Source organism: Hippoglossus hippoglossus, chromosome 4 (genome assembly GCF_009819705.1).
Source record: "Hippoglossus hippoglossus isolate fHipHip1 chromosome 4, fHipHip1.pri, whole genome shotgun sequence".
Lineage (NCBI taxonomy): Eukaryota > Metazoa > Chordata > Actinopteri > Pleuronectiformes > Pleuronectidae > Hippoglossus > Hippoglossus hippoglossus.
This window is the reverse complement of record NC_047154.1, coordinates 26491094-26508501: the sequence shown is the minus strand read 5'-3', so window position 1 is coordinate 26508501 and position 17408 is coordinate 26491094. Positions and strand designations below refer to the sequence as shown.

The 17408-nt window shown below is 44.2% G+C and overlaps 2 protein-coding genes across 5 annotated transcripts in view; one reads left to right on the top strand and one right to left on the bottom strand.

Annotated features, from left to right (window-relative positions):
• The window catches only part of zc3h3 (zinc finger CCCH-type containing 3), a 51440-nt gene extending 43297 nt beyond the window's left edge, over positions 1-8143 (bottom strand). The window contains exons 1-4 of the mRNA XM_034582213.1: positions 8060-8143; positions 6120-6803; positions 5432-6080; positions 5013-5185 (exon numbers count right to left, since the gene is read on the bottom strand). Of these exons, the coding sequence (XP_034438104.1) occupies positions 5013-5185; positions 5432-6080; positions 6120-6803; positions 8060-8105 (1552 nt within the window). The 5' untranslated portion in view covers positions 8106-8143. The remainder of the gene's footprint in view (positions 1-5012; positions 5186-5431; positions 6081-6119; positions 6804-8059) is intronic.
• A 447-nt stretch (positions 8144-8590) lies between these two features.
• Positions 8591-16992, top strand: cyldl (cylindromatosis (turban tumor syndrome), like). 4 transcript variants are annotated; one of them, XR_004613563.1, is made up of 16 exons: positions 8591-8705; positions 10325-10785; positions 10984-11256; positions 11749-11827; positions 11908-12086; positions 12670-12835; positions 13167-13314; positions 13696-13806; positions 14265-14356; positions 14426-14489; positions 14579-14711; positions 15237-15413; positions 15517-15657; positions 15953-16166; positions 16242-16497; positions 16531-16992. XR_004613563.1 is itself a non-coding variant. In XM_034582216.1 (15 exons), the coding sequence occupies exons 2-15, from the start codon at positions 10363-10365 to the stop codon at positions 16424-16426; spliced, it is 2295 nt and encodes a 764-aa protein (XP_034438107.1). In that variant the 5' UTR covers positions 8591-8705; positions 10325-10362; the 3' UTR covers positions 16427-16992. The 4 variants fall into 4 exon arrangements, 3 of the variants coding, with proteins under 3 accessions (XP_034438107.1, XP_034438105.1, XP_034438106.1); XM_034582216.1 differs by having other exon boundaries at positions 15237-15345; positions 15539-15657; positions 16242-16992; XM_034582214.1 differs by having other exon boundaries at positions 16242-16992.
• Positions 16993-17408: the final 416 nt, after the last annotated feature.

Genomic DNA, 17408 nt, shown 5'->3' with positions numbered 1-17408 from the left:
AATAAAATTACTTTTAAAAAGTGAAACAGCAAATCATTACATACATGTAGCTCCAGCCAACTGCTGCATAAACCTCACCACCACTGTAATGTCACAAAGTCGCATCGACTCTGTAGAAGACTTTGGATTTGAAACGGATTCAGAAAGTACAGTCAAAAGAAATAGTCTCTCTCCTATAAAAACACTGGCGTTATTGTCAGGATTCCCAGTCGGGTAGTTAAAGATGGCACCACCACGACCTGAGCCAAGCCATTTACCAATAGGTGGCTCCTGGCCCGCCTGCCATGTGTTCTCAAATAATTAGTAGAGGCTCTGACGGGGTCCTGTTAGGTTTCTGATTTATTCAGACAGCCTGGCACATGGGCCACTCCTCTGGATACCAAGAAAACATTTACCTCCTTAACTGGGAAAGGAGTCACAGTCATCTCAGGCTAACATTTCAGGACTCAATAGTATTGATTACACATTTCAACACATGCCGCTCATTCCCCCTGAGTAGATGCACAGCGTCGCCCCCCCCCCCCCCATGACAGCACACAGCACACTGAGCTCATCTGAAGAGTTCAGTACAAAACACACTGATCAAGTGGTTTGAAGACTGGAAGCTGCAGAGCATGGCATAAAGTTGATATCTATTGAAGATAATATGTTAAACCTGTTGAGCAAGTTGAAACGTATTGAACCTAACTTATTGGTCATCTGACCCTGCTAAGTGAGACAGAGACGTTTTGACTTCTCTCTGTGTCCTCAGGAAACCCAGAGATGTCCATGTTCCTCTCAAATGAGTTAGAACTATAATTATGGCCAGTTGACAGTTTGATGAGAGCCTGAGGAAAGGGGAGGAGCTACACACGCGGTCGGCACAGGGACCTGTTCACTGGCATGGCACGGCTCCCCGGGTTCTGAGGTTAATCAAAATGCCAAATGTTACCGTGCACCATGGCAGAGAGCTATAACGAGCACGCCCTGCACAAGACACCATCTTACACCAGAAACTGAATCATTCGTGCAACCGAATACACGTCCTGTTTATATATAGTCACATAGATTAATGCACGCTGCAGGTTCAAGCTGTGTTTTGGTTCCTAATGCTAAAAAACACACACGAAAAACCTAAATAAATCTGCACATCTCCTTCTGTTGTTACCTAAATCATTACAGCAATTGTAGGGGAAGGATTTGTTTGCATGTGTGTGGGCACAGCACAAGTGTGTGTGTGTGTGTGTGTGTGTCAGATGGTGACAGATGTAAAGAGGAAGGAAGAGAGAGAAAGCCACAGACAGGGCAGACAGACAGACAAGAGGTCCACCTGTTTGACACAGAGAGCCTGAGAAAGTGCAGAGGAATGAGCAGAGTGTGTGTGTGTGTGTGTGTGTGTGTGTGTGTGTGTGTGTGTGTGTGTGTGTGTGATTTGCATTAGGTTAAGGTCCTCACGGTGCAAATGTGTGTGTCGTCCAACTGATAATACTATGGGAACACTGGGGAATGGCATTTAAGGAACGGTATGTGGAAAAGCAGCTGATGGTAGAATCACACACACACAACTATGAAAATCATTTGGCCAATAAAAACTTCTGAGAAAAATGTGCATATAAACATATGATACAGAGCGAGGACTCCAGTGTGCACATAGCAACAATCACTGTGCTCTGAGCTGAACAAACAGAGTGTGTGTGTGCGTGTGCGCGTGTGTGTGTGTGTGTGTGTGTGTGTGTGTGTGTGTGTGTGTGTGTGTGTGTGTGTGTGTGTGTGTGTGTGTGTGTGTGTGTGTGTGTGTGTGTGTGTGTGTGTCAGTGAGAGCAGGAGAGCTCAGGACAAGTGGCCACAAGTGTGAAGGAAAAGTGGGAGAAACTGGAGCAAGTGTGAACCAGCGAGTGATGCAGATAAACAAACAAAAATAAACAAACGTGTGTTGAGCCAAGCTGGAGTCAGGAAAGGACAGACGGTGCTCTGCAGTTTGTATGGAGGATACAGGATTTACTCATTAGGTTACCACATCCTGAAGCCCTGACAGACAAAGTAATTCATGGACTAGTAAGACTCACACAAACTATTTCCACAGCTAATGACATCAAATGTAATGATTGGGCCAAAAAACCTTCGGTGAGGTTTCAGAAATCTAAGCTCATAAGGACTCGACCAATCAGAGTCAGACAATCATGACGTTTCAGCCCGTTTTAACATGATGTTGTTGATGAGGTTTCTAACACGTGACAAATATCTCAGGTTTTTCATTTCTTGGACCTTTAAAGAAGCTGCAATAAACTTACTTAAAATTAAAGTAAGTTTTAAAAAGGGGCAAATTAGCATTTCAGAAAACTACAACCATGCAATAGAAGGCAACGTACTGATGAAGATGTTTTACATTGATCATAGAAAAAGAGAAATCACAGAATCCTAAAAGAAAGACGAGTCAACAGGTGGTAATAATATGCCAAATTAATATTCACTCAGTTCAGTCACGATCAGTAATTTGATCGGGAAAGACAACATTCCATAAGGAATTATTTTCACCTCTATGAAAATGTATCTGCAGTGAACTCAGTGTTTGTCTGTACAACAGAGTGTACATGCAGATCACTGGAGAAAGTGGAACATGTCAGCGGGAGCTGGACCTCGTTGCAGAGCAGCACATGATTTATGGGTGAAATAAATGGGATCACTGCAGGAGCAGTAACAGGATCCCTGAACGAGGAGGAGGGGGGGATTCTTTTGTGGTAGTAATGGGCTCTGAGGTGTCAGAGGGTGGATGAGGGCAGCGTGTTGGTAAGACGATGCTGAGAGAGCAAAGGTGGCAGAGCCACCATCACAGAGCGTCTCCTACTATAACACAAACAAGTCAACAATCTGACCCACAGTGTGTGTGTGTACGTGTGAATCTGCGTTTTATGATTTGCATAAACAGGAATAGAGACTCGACCTGCTTTAGGGAAACTTAGCGGAGGGGCTGTACGCGAGAACGTAAATGTCCGAGTCAGTTGCTCGGAACATTTTCTCAAACTTTCCCTACCACCCCCCCAACGAGCGAGTGGGCGTAAAACTGGAAGAATACAAATATCTCGAGGAGCCGTACACGTAGAAGCCAAAGACATCAAGTTGGAGAGTTTCTGTGGTGATAAGGGCCGATGCTGGTGTTGATGTGCTCTTAACAAAAATACGCCACCTCCTTAAAGTTATTGTATTTTCAGCAAATAAATTCTCATGACTTTACTAAGACAACTTCGACCTAATGTGAGATGATGCACAAAATGTGGTGACGTACGGTGGTGGGCTTAAAAAAAGACAGCCACAGAGGGAAGAAGGACTGAGTGAGGGTGGAGGAGAGGTGGTGAGGGAGGAAAGCAAGCAGAGCGAGATAGAGACCTAAAACGCTCCGGAAGCCTGTCACATGGGGCCTGAAGCCGCTCGGCTCAGCAATCCTCCCCTCTGTTCTGTCCGTTCCTGACATTTATCTGTTTTATTAGATTATCTGGGCTACATGGCTGTCTCCGGGCGCACGCAAGCACACACACATATAGATATATACATGCGCACACTCCTCTTGATTCATTACAGCTTTAACTGCTTACTTAGGTTTATGCGCTCTTTAAATTAAACCACATATAACCAAGCACCTCGGGAAAACGCTCCCCACCCCGACGTGAGGAGGGGAGGCTGGAGCCGGTCGTTGAGGAGGAAATTAAGAAACATTGTTTGCGAGTGTATTATCATGCATGTGTTAGTGGTCATAAGGTTGGTTTTAACGGGCTCATCTATAGGGACTCTGCTTCCCATCATTAGTAATTCAATTTGCTCTTTATTAGCAGCTCTTATCAGGGGCACAGACGGCTACGAGCAGCTCTCCACACTCCATCTTCCTCTGCGCTCACCTCTGCTCCACCTCTCCCGACTCTCAGATTCTGAATCCACATCTTTAATTAGAGGTGCATGTGTTCTGCGGCAGGTTTGTTCACATGACATTAAAAAAACGGGGGAGTAATGATGAAGAGGAAGTTAAAGCACCAGAAAAAGAGAAGCAGACTGATAGACACAGAGCCACAGGAAGAAATAAAGCCTAATGTTAATAGTGATGGCTTTTCTAATGTCTTCTGACTCCATTGAGTATGGGAGATTACACCAAGATGGGCATGAGGCGTGTAGGGTACACGCAGAATGACCAGAGAGTTGGAGGGGCAAGTGGAGTGAGGGAGGGGTGGAGAGAGGAAGAGAGCGAGGGGGGGGCTGTAAAAACAATGATTGCTTTCAATCAGGTTCGGCCTATATTCTACAGTTCGTTAAAACAATCCAATTTGCAAAAGGATAATTATGCATTAGCTCCTTTTTATCTACTGGAGGGAGAGCGGTGCCGGGGCTTGATAGCGGTGTCGCTGCCTGCCTCCACCTCTGCAAATTACCCGCTATCGGCACTTGTTCGCCATCACGGCTGAATTGGGCAATCAATTAACCCCCCCACCACCCCCCCCTTATAGCCGGTGTGTACGCCTCTCCCGTGACAGCCACAAACACAAAGCCCCTACAAGGAAGACATGGGTGTGAGCTGCTGCCCTCCACTGGACACAGCTGGAATAGCTACAGCAGAGCGGCCAATTACTTAGACGCTTCGTCCAAAAGAGTAAATTACACTCAAACATGTCAGTGAAATAAATCTCCTCTATTTTTGAAAGAGCTACTGTTTCGCTGTTGTGTTACAATGTGATGCACAAAGTTAAACTGACAGCCACATGTTGGAACTGATGTAAAATGGAAGTGAAAATTAGACTTTATCATTCATCAATAGCATCAATGTGAATAAGTGAAAAACTATGTTTGCACTATTACACAGATGAATACAGAATTTCTGCTGTTGCACCAGAGGAGTTGTCGTTGAACAATAACTAACCAGGTTAGACACAGACCTTCTTAACTATGTGATGTTGTGAACTATTGGTTGGCAGCTCGTGAAAGAAATTAGTCTGCACTGGCAAACTGTGCATAACGAATGTTCTGCTATTGTTTGTGTCTAAGCTCCTTACTTGTCCTTGATGAGGTGGGAGAGAGTCGCCTCAACTTGTGTCTACCAAAAGACACCAGCTCCCTGGAGGGCGTCCTCTTAACTCCTGTGGGAGTCCGGGTCCAGGTGTGTGATCGGCCCCGTGGGGAGAACTTTGCTGCTGACGGGCTGCTTCCTCTCTCCGAACCACCGGCGCTGTGGTCACAACACAGAGGGCAAGTGGGATCAGTGAGAGTTTACTAACGAGCTAGTTATGTGAAGAAAAATCTAGGTAAACAACATATAAACAAAGTCTCACATGAACAAGGTCAGTGAAATATCTAAGCCGATACTTTGCTGCCACCTTCTGGTAACAGACAGTTGTAAAAAATAATGATGAACATAATTTAGAGGTCTCAGAGCACATTCAAAGGAGAATGTAAATGAGTTTGAGTAACTTACCTGTTAGGGGACTTCCTTATGATTTTCATCCTGCTGCGGAGTTTGAAACCACCAGGGGAGGAGGAGGGGAGTGAGGCTCGTTGAGGTAGAGATGGAGAAACAACCAGCCCTCCTTTCACTCCCCTGTTGCTTTTTTCTGCCGTCCAGTGGAAGGCGGATCTACGACGAGCTGTTGCTGCTGGCCCTGCAGTTGCAGCCCCGGGGGAACTCTGGCCCCCAGCCTTCCAGCGGTACTGGCTGCTGAGCGTGGAGCTGGTTGCCCTTTTCACTTTAGCAGAGGGAGTGGAGGGGGATCTGAGTCTCTTGGTGGCCTCTCCCTTCTCTAAAGCTCTCTGAGGAAGAGTCAGGACTTTTGGTGAGAGAGGTTTTCGAGATGTCTTGGCTTGGGCTCCAGCGGAGGAGGAGACCCATTTGTACTTGGAGGTCCTTTGGGCGATGGTGATGGGGCTCAGCTTTCGTGGTAACTTCCTGACAGGGGTTCTCTTGCTGGATGAGGGGGAACTTCCACTGGAAGCTTTAGAGGCTGAGGCTTGAGAGACAGACGCAACCTTTCCTGGGGATGAGGAAACAGAACTAGCTTGTCTGGACTCCACTCCTGCCGCGGTCTGGTTCTTCACCCAAGTGAACTTGGACTTTTTTAGAAAAGACTTGCTGACTTGGGCCTGGCTGGTTTGAGAGGAGAGTTGAGTGGAAGGTTGTTTCGCTACCTCAGACACAGCAGGGGGCAGTAATATGACATCATCAGTTGTAGGAACTACTGGAGTCGGTTTGCTGATCAGGGAAGGTTTGATCTGTACTTGGGTTTTGATCTTTACAGAAGAGGATGCCTCTGAAGAAACACCTGCCATCTCTTCTTGAACAGCTTGCCTGGTTTCAGTCTTCTGCTGAAATCCTTGAGTCTGTCTGTGTTGAGTTTCATGTTGCGAGCTCGTGCCTGTCAAACTTTTATGAAGATCATCTGTGGATGGTTTCCTTGATGCATCTTCTCTAATCCCTGTGGTGCTGCTTACATGTGCATCTTTCTTCTGTTGGGCAATGCCTGTCAATGAAGGTGCAGTTTTGGTTTCATCTCCTTCTTCTTCTCCTCTGCTGCGAGTTTCAGGTTGGAAACCAGACTGATGCCCAGTGGAGGAGGAGGTAACAGCCGCTTGATGTCCGAGAGAGGTTTCAGGGTTCTTGTTTCTCAGCGAGTGTCTTCCTCTCCAACTTCCTCGAGTCTGAGGAGCAAAAGTTCTCCCTCTGGAGCTGTAAGGATGGACGTCAGATGTGCTGTGACCTCTGCCTCTGGTGAATGTTGGAGCTGCTAGATGCGTCTGCTCAGCTGCTGGAAACGGTGCATCACCATGGACACTCTTGTGTTTATTGATGAGATCTGGGGATTTAAAAATGGGAGTTATTTAGTGGTTAAACACTTGCACGTTGAAAAAGGATAAAATGTTGGTTAAAAATAATTAGAATTAAGTGAATAGTAATACAGAGCAATACATATTTTATAGATAGGTCAAATTGTTTGGCTTTTTGAAACTGGTTTTAAAAACAGAGCTTCTTACAAACAGAGATTGAGTTTATTAAACTAAATAAATCCAAAATAACTCTTATGGATTTGTTGTCATTGAATCCTGACACTGTTGATGCTTTTACTCTAAAACTGCAGCTCAACTGCAGATCCCACAAAATGATTCACACATTATTGATAACCAGGAATTAGGAACATAGATAATCGACTCGGGCAAAACCAGAGTTTACACACATCTCAGCCTGGGTGGTGTTTGAAAACCAGAGTGGAACATTACACTCATCTAGAAATATGCTGAGATTAAATAACAATATACTGTAAACTCTTTTCTCAGGCTCCTGTAGATGGATGAGTCTGGTTTTCCACAGTGACCTGATTGGTCAGTAGTTGGGCCATTGACAACTACTGGTCTGTTTTCACTAACTTACCCAGGTTAGCGGGTCAACAAGTGAACCAGTTTCACAATAAAACCTGAAGTCACTGCGATAACCACAGATCCTGCTTCGTGGTACAAACCACGGAGGACGGTTCAGCACAAGTCACCATGGTAATTCACCAAAGTAAGATAAGTAAGATAAGATGAGATGGATCCTAGAATGTGGAAATTTACAATAGTCTACAACAGGCATCAGTAACTAATAATAATTAAGTGTAAGGAAATATAGGAAAATATGAATTTAATACTTATATATAAAGTGTAAAACAAGAACAAGATGTAGAGTGAGAGAATGTGTACAGTGACTCGATTGTACATGGACCATGACATAAATGAACATTGCCCAGCAAAGAGAGTTACACCAGAGTTAAAGCTAAAGTTACCTGGTTAAACCCACTTCCCTGTTTAACCAATGTTGGGTTTAGTGAAGCCAGTTAACCACACGTCGATCCCGCCAAGGTTAAACTCGTTAACTCGTCAACTGGCAGCTAACGTGCAGCAGCCCCCAACTGACCAGTTCACCAGTGTCTAATGGCGAGCCGGTTAGTTCCAGGTGAGTTAGTCAGTTTGACGCAGAGTTTGTAAAGTTGGAGCGAGAGGCGCGGGACGTAGAGGATTTATTATGTTTTATATTACATGATTTATCTGTGGCGGACATGAGCAGAAGCAGACTCACCCTGAAGAAGCTCGATCTGTCGCTTCAGCGCTTCTCGCTCCTCCATGTTTACGCCGGAACTGAAACGTCATCAATCCGCGGCTGCTCCTAATGACGCACTTTGTACCGTCCAATCGGAGAGCAGCAATAGCGCGAGGGCAGTGGAACCCCCGGTTTTGTCTCGCAGGATGAAACCTCAGTCGCACAGATGATTGACATGTTGTACAGGCTCTTTGATCAGGAGCCCAGCTGATGTATTTACATGATTTGTGACTTTTCTCCGCTATTTATTCATTAAGTTGATGAAGTTGTTTTTTCTGTTTGCAGTTGTGTTCTTACTTCGCAGTGCGTTGAGCTCTGTCGGCCACCGTAAAAAACCAGTGTAAGCCTGTCAGACCGGCCTGAGGGTTTAAACCCTCCACCCTGAACCAGGACGTGCAGCAGAAATCAGCTGTTCTGACAAACTGCTCCTTCTGAACAAGATGACAACACATCTGTGTTAGAGGAACATCTGGCTGCTCTGCACCCCCCCACACACCGTGACTTCACTGGGATTCCCCAGGCATGAAGAGCGAGCTGAGCTGGACAGAGATGAGGAAGTGAAAGTGAAAGTGATCCGGGACTCGAACCAGAAAAAGAAACTTACAAACAAACTGAACCAGTGAAGGTAACGTTCACCTCGTTTCTCACTCAGCACCGTTTGCTCCATTTACTTTAGCTTCAACGTGTCGCTGTGGTCTGTTGTGGAACGTGTGTGTGTGCGTGTGTGTGTGTGTGCGTGCGTGCGTGCGCGTGTGTGTGTGTGTGTGAGTGAGGTGTGTGTGCGAGTGAGTGAGTGGTGCCGGTTTACACAGTCACTTAATGGGGACAAAATCAAGTTCCCATTATGTGAGTGTGTAAACCTGAGAGATATAAACTACACTTAACCTGATCCAAACTTAACCCAACCTCGGCCTTAAACTTGAAACGTGTCTTCACCTTAAAATTAAATTCTGGTTTAGGTTTGGTTTGGGTTAAGTTTGGGTTAAGATTAGGTTACGGTTAAGTTTGGGTTAAATTGGGGTTAAGTTTGGGTTAAGATTAGGTTAAGAATCTCAGGTTTACACAGTCACATCATAGGGACAAACTCAAACCCCCATTGTTTCATTTTAAGGTGAAGACTAGTTTTAAGGTTAGCTTGAGGTTTAGGTCAAGGTTGGGTTAAGTTTGGGTTAGGTTCGGTTTAGGTTAAGGTTAGGTTTGGTTTAGGTTAAGGTTAGGTTTGGTTTAGGTTAAGGTTAGGTTTGGTTTAGGTTAAGGTTAAGGTTAGGTTTGGTTTAGGTTTAGGTTAAGGTTAGGTTTGGTTTAGGTTAAGGTTAGGTTTGGTTTAGGTTAAGGTTAGGTTTGGTTTAGGTTAAGGTTAAGGTTAGGTTCGGTTTAGGTTAAGGTTAGGTTTGGTTTAGGTTAAGGTTAGGTTTGGTTTAGGTTTAGGTTAAGGTTAGGTTTGGTTTAGGTTTGGTTTAGGTTAAGGTTAGGTTTGGTTTAGGTTTAGGTTAAGGTTAGGTTTGGTTTAGGTTTGGTTTAGGTTAAGGTTAGGTTTGGTTTAGGTTAAGGTTAGGTTTGGTTTAGGTTAAGGTTAGGTTTGGTTTAGGTTTAGGTTAAGGTTAGGTTTGGTTTAGGTTTGGTTTAGGTTAAGGTTAGGTTTGGTTTAGGTTAAGGTTAAGGTTAGGTTTGGTTTAGGTTAAGTTTAGGTTTAAGTGTAGGTTAAGTTTAGGTTATGACTCGCAGGTTCACACAGTCACATAATGAGGACAAAATCAAGTCCCCATTGTGTGAAGCGTTTCATTTTAAGGTGAAGACAAGTTTTAAGGTTAAGGTCAAGGTTGGGTTAAGTTAGGTTTGAGTTTAGGTTATGACTCTCTTCTATAGAAGCTTTATTGAATCTGTTTTAACCGTCTGTACTGTTTCTGGCTTTGGATCCTCAATCTGGTGATCAAACCATTATTGTGGATGTTGTTGATTTTGTGTTTTCTGTTTCTTTGCTGCGCAACACATTTCCCCTTGACAATAAAGATAACCTAACCTAAGCTTTGGGTAAGATTTAGGTTAAGGATAGCTTGAGGTTTAGGTCAAGGTTAGGTTTGGTCTAGGTTTAGTTTAGATTAAGTTAATTAGGTCAGGGCAAAGTTTTTCTTGGCTGGGGTGTTACTGAGCCGTTATGATAAGGTCATTTGTTGTTCTGGTTTGAGGGGAGGGAACGTGTTGACGTCCTCATTAAAGAAGAAATGTGTGTTTGTGTCGTTACAGGACCCTGACACCCTGTTATACCTCCGGGCCTCAGCAGCATGACATCACCAGCCAACCATTACTTTATCATAACAGAAAAACCTGAATATTACACACACATCAATCCTGGCCACATATGTTACATCTCTGAACACAGTTACAAAAGACATAGCTCTTCTTCTAAGTTGCCGGTCTTCCCCTTCACTACATCTTCGTGCTTAGATTATGACATAGACAGGAAATGCTTGTCGGCTCTGCCGGTGAAGAGTGCCGAGCTGCTGCTGGCCCTGCCGGATGAGGCAGAGCGGCTGAAGTGGTTCAGGGAGGGAGCTGCTCTCCCAACAGCACTCGGACTCACGTTGGGCACTGCAGTGATCGTGCAGGCAGGAGAAGAGGAGCTGAGGGGCAGCATCCGCTACATCGGAAGACTCACAAAAACTCAAAATCCTTTATCAGCAACTTTCTTTGGGATTGAACTACAGGTGAGGCAGCACATGTTCTTGTTTTCCCTTACTGATATTTGTCCGAGCATCTCTGAAGCTGCTTTCAGACATGTACTGAATTCTGCACATTTTGCTCTGGATATTTTCCAGAACTCTTCCTCGTAAAATGTCAGAAAAACGATTTTAAAATTACACTGTAACCGACACTGCTTCTGCTTTGCTCCTCTCCACCACCAGGGAGCAGACAGAGGGCAAGGCGACACCGATGGGTCCCACCAGCGTGAAACCTTGTTCTCATGTGCAAAAGATTGTGGCGTTTTTGTCCCGTTCTCCAGAGTCAGACCTTTGGTCCCCAGCTCCCTGTCGCCCTCCGGCCCTGAGCCACAGCCCCGGACAGAGGAGCTGTCCTCAGGGGACAGAGTCACGTACTACACCAGTAATAAAACTGGTCATGGGATGGTGGTGGATGTGCTGGAAACGGAGGGAAAACATTTTGTTCGGATCTCCACAGTTAGTAATGTTTCAGTTTTTCTTTTACTTTATTGGCACTAATATTAAAATTTGAAAATAAAAAAGGTTCCTTGTTGCAAGCTCCTCTGGGGAATAACCAGCCATGCAGACTACTTCCTCATAATGTGGGACCTTTGTGTTTTACTGGTTTTTACCTCTGCAGTTAGTTAGTTAGTTAACAAGATGATGCCAATACTACAGAACCTTACGTCTTTATCTCATTCTAACGTCCTGTTGGAGTTTTCACAGCATTTTGTGACATCGACATACGACAGTTACCAACAGCTTGATGCCCTTTGTTCCAGTGTTGAGACGGAACATCTTCTTCATGTTTATCTTCTACATATGAGTCTCTGTTTGAGATGATCTATTTTTCTCCATGTTTCTGTCTGGAGACACGTTGTTGTCTTAGTTTGCTCCTGCTCCTCCTTCAGTCCTTTTAAGTTATCGGTTTGAAACACATTTGTAATTTGTCTGTGTCCATGTTTCCAGGACATGGATGAAAATGGGAAGACGGGAGGAGAAGTGAAAGTTCCACTGGATTGTGTGACGAAGGGAGAGGTCCCTGCAGGTCTGAACAAATATTCACATGATGAGTAATGAGGCTGTTTCTCATGTGTGCGATGAATCTGATCCAAATCTTCACTGCAGAGGCAGAGGGGATGGACGTCGACGCGCCGCTGGTTGAACAGAACAAGGATGATCTGTACCTGAGTCTGACTGTGAACTCTGTGGTGGAGGTGACGCTGGCTAAAGGAAATTCATACGGAATCATCCGCTGGATCGGCCATTTGACTGATAAAGAGCAAATCATGGCCGGACTGGAGCTGGTAACCTTTACACTGACAGATCCAGAAATAAAGAAGGACCACGGTTTTTAATTCAAATAATATACAAAGTTTCAGGAAACATGGTTTGAACTCGTGCTTTGTGAAACATGAAATTCTGGAACTCATTTTAAATCTTTACGGATATTTATTAGGTTTAGATTCGGGATGTGACGATTCTCCAAATCACAGGTTCAATTCAGACCTTGGTTTCTCAGCCATGTTTTAATTCATACTTCTATTTGAGTGTGTGTCTGCAATCTGAGTTATTAACTCTGTGGAGCTGATCAAACTTCTACTACATGCGTGATCACTCGATCATGATTGGACCATGACATAACGCTTAATATTTACAAATCATACAGCTTACTCTTTAATCAGATTAGCAATTTTTCAATTTACATGTGTTTATAGTGTTAATTGTGAAATGGAAATTGGGTGATTGCTCAACAGGCTCCATGTGCAGCGGTAACAGCAGCTTAGGTTTGGATGTTAGAAGGTTTTTTGAGTTGTGTATGTTTTAGTTGTCCTTCTTTCACCTTGCCTGACTCTTGTCACTCACATCAGTGTGTGTTTGTGTCTGCAGGAGGAAGACAGAGGAGTGAGTGATGGCACCTTTAAGAACAAGCGTCACTTCACGTGTCCTCCCAAGAGGGCGCTGTTCGTGAAGCTGATCTCCTGCCGTCCCGACTCGCGCTTCCAGAGCAATTCAGCCAATCGCAGCAAGAAGATGCTAAAACAGGATGACACAGGTTAGAAGAGGATTTGATCAACTAGCTTCAAATACTGTTTTCAGACATGAACTCTGGAAACATTGGGTCCGGACATTTTTAAGTATTTTTTTCACATATGAAGAAGCAGCAGGAGATTCTTTCCAAGTTGTCTTCTTCGTCTTCTACGTGTACGGCTCCTCTTCTTCATCCTGAGATGTTTGTGTTCTTCTAGTTTCACGTCCGTCACGTGTTAGAGTTGGAGTTGGAGAAAATGTCCGTAGCAACTGATTCTAACATTGCATGACTGAAAGAGAATTAACTCACTAATTATTAACTAATAACTAATAACTTGTGTGTGCGTGTGCGTCAGAGAGCGTTGGCGAGTTGGAGCTCAGTTCAGTGAAGCTGGAGACGGTTCCTCCAATCAGCACTGAGCAGGTGAACGAGATTCTGATTGGACAAATGAAAGGGATCCAAGGCCACTGCAACTCCTGCTACATGGACGCTGCCCTCTTCAGGTCAGATACATTATGAACAGGTTTCATCTCATCAACTCTACAAATCACAGGAACGTTTATCACTTATTTATTTATATATATATCTATATATAATAAGTATATGAGCTGGTTTTAGAATCATTTCCTACTTTCCAGACAGCTGTTAATTTCTTTTGAAGAGTCCAAAACTGCCAAGCTGAAAATTTGAATAGTTAATATTTCATGTTTTTCCATCAGTTACAAAGTCTTGATAACCCTGTGTTTCTGACCTCTGCAGATCTATATTGAAAACATACAGCAGTGAATCAAACATGGCTGCTTTCAGAGCAGGAAACCAAATCAAAACTCAGCGTCTTGTTTTCCTGAGGCGTCAAACCTCCGTCTTCTCTTGTGTGTTTTCAGTCTGTTCTCCTGCTCCTCTGTGCTGGACTCAATGTTGTTTAAATCAACTGCACCTCAGGACGCCCCCATTCAGAAAACACTGCTCCGGGACATCGTCAACCCGCTCCGCAGGTGGGACCATTGTACCTAAAAGACCAGGGGCCTCACGCAAGTGTGATGTGTCTTTACTACAACATGTTGTTTCAATAATAAATACCCTTGCACCCATTTGAGCAGCTATGGGTGTGTTAGTTAGGTGCATTGGTGAACTGGGCATGTGTGTGTCAGTGTAAACAGGAAGTAGATTCTCTTCTCTGCCGTTGGTTGCTTAGTTACAGAAAATGCTAAGAACAGCGATGGTTAGAAATAAGAGCACGGATCTGAAATTCAAAAAGCAACGATTTGAATTTATAGCTGATAAGAACCAATCAGGAAGAGAATGCGACTACATCACAGCTCTGCAGTTTTTCAAAGTAAAACGGGAGCAGCAGTATTTCCAGTTGCTAGTGACACTCACTGACATCATCCACTTAAGATGAAGCTTTTCTATGTTATGATGAAGACGCTGGTGTTCTGTCGTGTTTTTGCAGTAAGGGCTTCGTGGAAGGGCAGCACATCATGAAGCTCCGGCAGCAGCTGCAGAAACACGGCTACAGTGGCTCCTTCACCACGGATGAGAAGGGTTGGTGGAACCTGCAGAACATGACTCGTGGTTTTTGGGTTTAAAGTGACTGTTGATGTTGTGTTTCAGATCCAGAGGAGTTCCTCATCGTCATCATGCACAATATTCTCTCCCTGGAGCCTCTACTCAAACTGTACGGTCACAACACCTCCGTCACACACTTGTTGTGGCCTCACTGTGTTGACCTGTCCGGACTCTGATTCCTCGTCCTCTCTCCTTCAGCTCGGCGGGCGGTGAAGTGCAGGAGAGTTACTGTTATCAGATCTTTCTGGACCAGAACCACAGCCTGGTGCTGCCGACAGTTCAGCAGCTGCTGGAACATTCCTTCCACAGCGCAGGACTCAAACTGGCCGAGGTGAAATACGGAGGACACACTGATGTCTTGTCATACATTCATATCATAAGTTGCAGTGATGCTTTTTGATTATTTTCATTCCTCCACGACGGCGACACCAAGTGGCCACAGGCATCATTTTTCAGGTTTATTTATTCTATTCATTTATTTATTTACAGATTTATAAATGAATTTGTAAATAAATATGAATGAATAGTTTTATTGTACAGTTATTCATTAGTTTATGAATTAGACACTTGACAACTAATGTTTTTTATCAGCTGATTCATTTAATCAGCTGCTTCTTAAAGTCTAAGGAATCAGTTAGTCATGTCGTGGTTCTGTAGAAAACTCATGTTTCCTCATCACATGTGAGTGATCACAGCTGATGTAAATCTGTGTGGGACGACTCTGGTGATGCTTCGCCTGTAAAGTTGTGTTTGTCCAGCAGGCGTCTCTGTTGCACCGCTGGTCTCCTGCAGTGTGTTCATGTTTGTGTGTTTGTGTTTGTGTGTCACCGTCTCTTCTGTGGTTGTGTGACTGCAGGTTCCGTCCTGCCTCATCCTCCAGATGCCTCGATTTGGAAAGAAATTCAAGATGTTTGAAAAAATCATTCCCTCTCTGGAGCTGGACATCACTGACCTGCTCTCTGAAGGTGAACACACACACACACACACACACACACACTCACATGCTCAGCACACACAGACTTACAGGGACAGACTCCGGTTACAACACATGGTGTGTGTGTGTGTGTGTGTGTGTGTGTGTGTGTGTGTGTGTGTGTGTGTGTGTGTGTGTGTGTGTGTGTGTGTGTGTGTGTGTGTGTGTGTGTGTGTGTGTTTCAGGTTCTCTGCAGTGCATGCTATGTGGAACTGTGGCTGAGGTTCAGTGCACCGACTGTTTTAAAGATCCTGTTTTCAGTCAGACGGGATTTAAAGTTTTCTGCAGGACGTGCTCGTCTCAGGTTTGTGTCATCGCACAAAACAATCAGTGTGAATTCCTCTTGTGTTTGTCCTGATAAAGGTCTTGTTGTGTAGAGAAGGTTTAAACGGACATCAGGTGCAACAACACTTCACCTGTTCTCGCTGCAGCTCAGAGCTGCAACACAGGAAGGAAAAGCAAGTATTATTAACCCATCAGGCCTGGAAAGGACTAATGATGGAGCTGCAGGTTGAGCTGGAACATGATGCTGGCACCTCAACCTGAAAATGGATGGATGGCCGACAGCTGTTTCCCTCACAGTTTGTCTTTCTCCTCAGGTGCACTGTCATCCTCAGCGGCAGTCCCATCAGCCGTCGCTTCTGGACATCCCCAAAGGTTACCTGGGTCGCCTGCCCCCTCAGGCTCTGACCAGAGACAAGCTGGAGCTGTTCGCCGTGCTCTGCATCGAGACCAGCCACTACGTGTCCTTCATCAAGCACGGACCACACTCCGAGGACTGGATCTTCTTCGACAGCATGGCGGACAGAGAAGGTGAGCGCTCTGCTTTGTCGTCACGTGCGTCCCTCACATGAATCCTCCGTGGCTGAGTTGTTGGCTTGTGTTCAGGAGAGACAGACGGCTACAACATCCCCGAGGTGCGCGCCTGCCCGGAGGTCGGCACTTACCTGGAAATGTCTCCGACCGAGCTCGCCAGGCAGGTGCCTCGAGACATGAAGGGCGTGGCCAAGCGTCTGTTCTGTGACGCCTACATGTACCTGTACCAGAGCACCAGCATGTGCATCTATCGCTGAGACGCCGCTGGAGAAACCTCCTCACAACAAACAGAAAAACACTTCTTTGCTTTTTCTGTTCGTGTCCTGATTGATTGGTTTGGTTTTTCTTGTGTGAGATTAAACACCTCAACATTTTCTGCTTTCGTTTATCAGATGTATAAATATATTTTTTTTTATTATCCTGGAGACAAAAACTGACATTAGAATTTAAAATAAACAATTTAAAGATGATAGAATTGACAGTTTGTATTAAAGTAACTGACCCTGTAACATGAGGGTTCTGTAAATCAGTTTTCTCTTGATATTTAATGATTCACTTTAAAAGTTATATTTACAATTGTTTACAAAAGTGTGAATGGAAAAAGTGAATCCACCAAAGATAACGAATGTAAATAATAACAAATTGTTAATTTGCTGAACCGTTGTATTTTCTGTCTTATGAGGGTTTATGACGGCGACTGGACCTTTTCAAAATAAAATCATTCCTCTTCCCTGGGATCCTGAAAAGTTTGAATTTGACCTCAGGAAACGAAAAGGTGGATTTTTCCAAGATAAATAATAAAGATGCAGTTTTGCCTCCATCAGGGTCCTGACCTGTTAAATCCTGTGTGTGTGCTACTGCTTCTCATACACAAACACAAACGATAAAACATATTCGATATCCAACATGTTTGTATTTACTTTAAAATTAGCTGATTTGTTTCTAATAATGATTTGTTTCTATAATTTTATTGGCTAATTAAATAAAGGGAAAATCAAAATCTATCACTTTCTCGACCTAAAGTGTGAGATGGAACATTTTTTAAACCAATTTCCCAGAGAATAATTAATGGATCCTGTTGAAAATAAATATAGAGGATATTTACAGAACTGATATTTATGAGTGTGTGTAACTTGGTGCAGCTTCATTTAATGTAAGACTGTTGGGTCTCGGTGGAGACGAGTTCTACTGACTGACATTTAGTTTAATCTCTTCATTCACTGCCGACTGCAGGACAAA

Excerpts from the sequence above, each read along its gene's own strand:
- cyldl (XM_034582214.1), top strand. The coding sequence starts at position 10,363 with ATGACATCACCAGCCAACCATTACTTTATCATAACAGAAAAACCTGAA. Across the intron at positions 11,828-11,907 it reads GAAGGGAGAGGTCCCTGCAG|AGGCAGAGGGGATGGACGTC; the intron begins GTCTGAACAAAT and ends TCTTCACTGCAG. Across the intron at positions 13,315-13,695 it reads ATGGACGCTGCCCTCTTCAG|TCTGTTCTCCTGCTCCTCTG; the intron begins GTCAGATACATT and ends GTGTGTTTTCAG.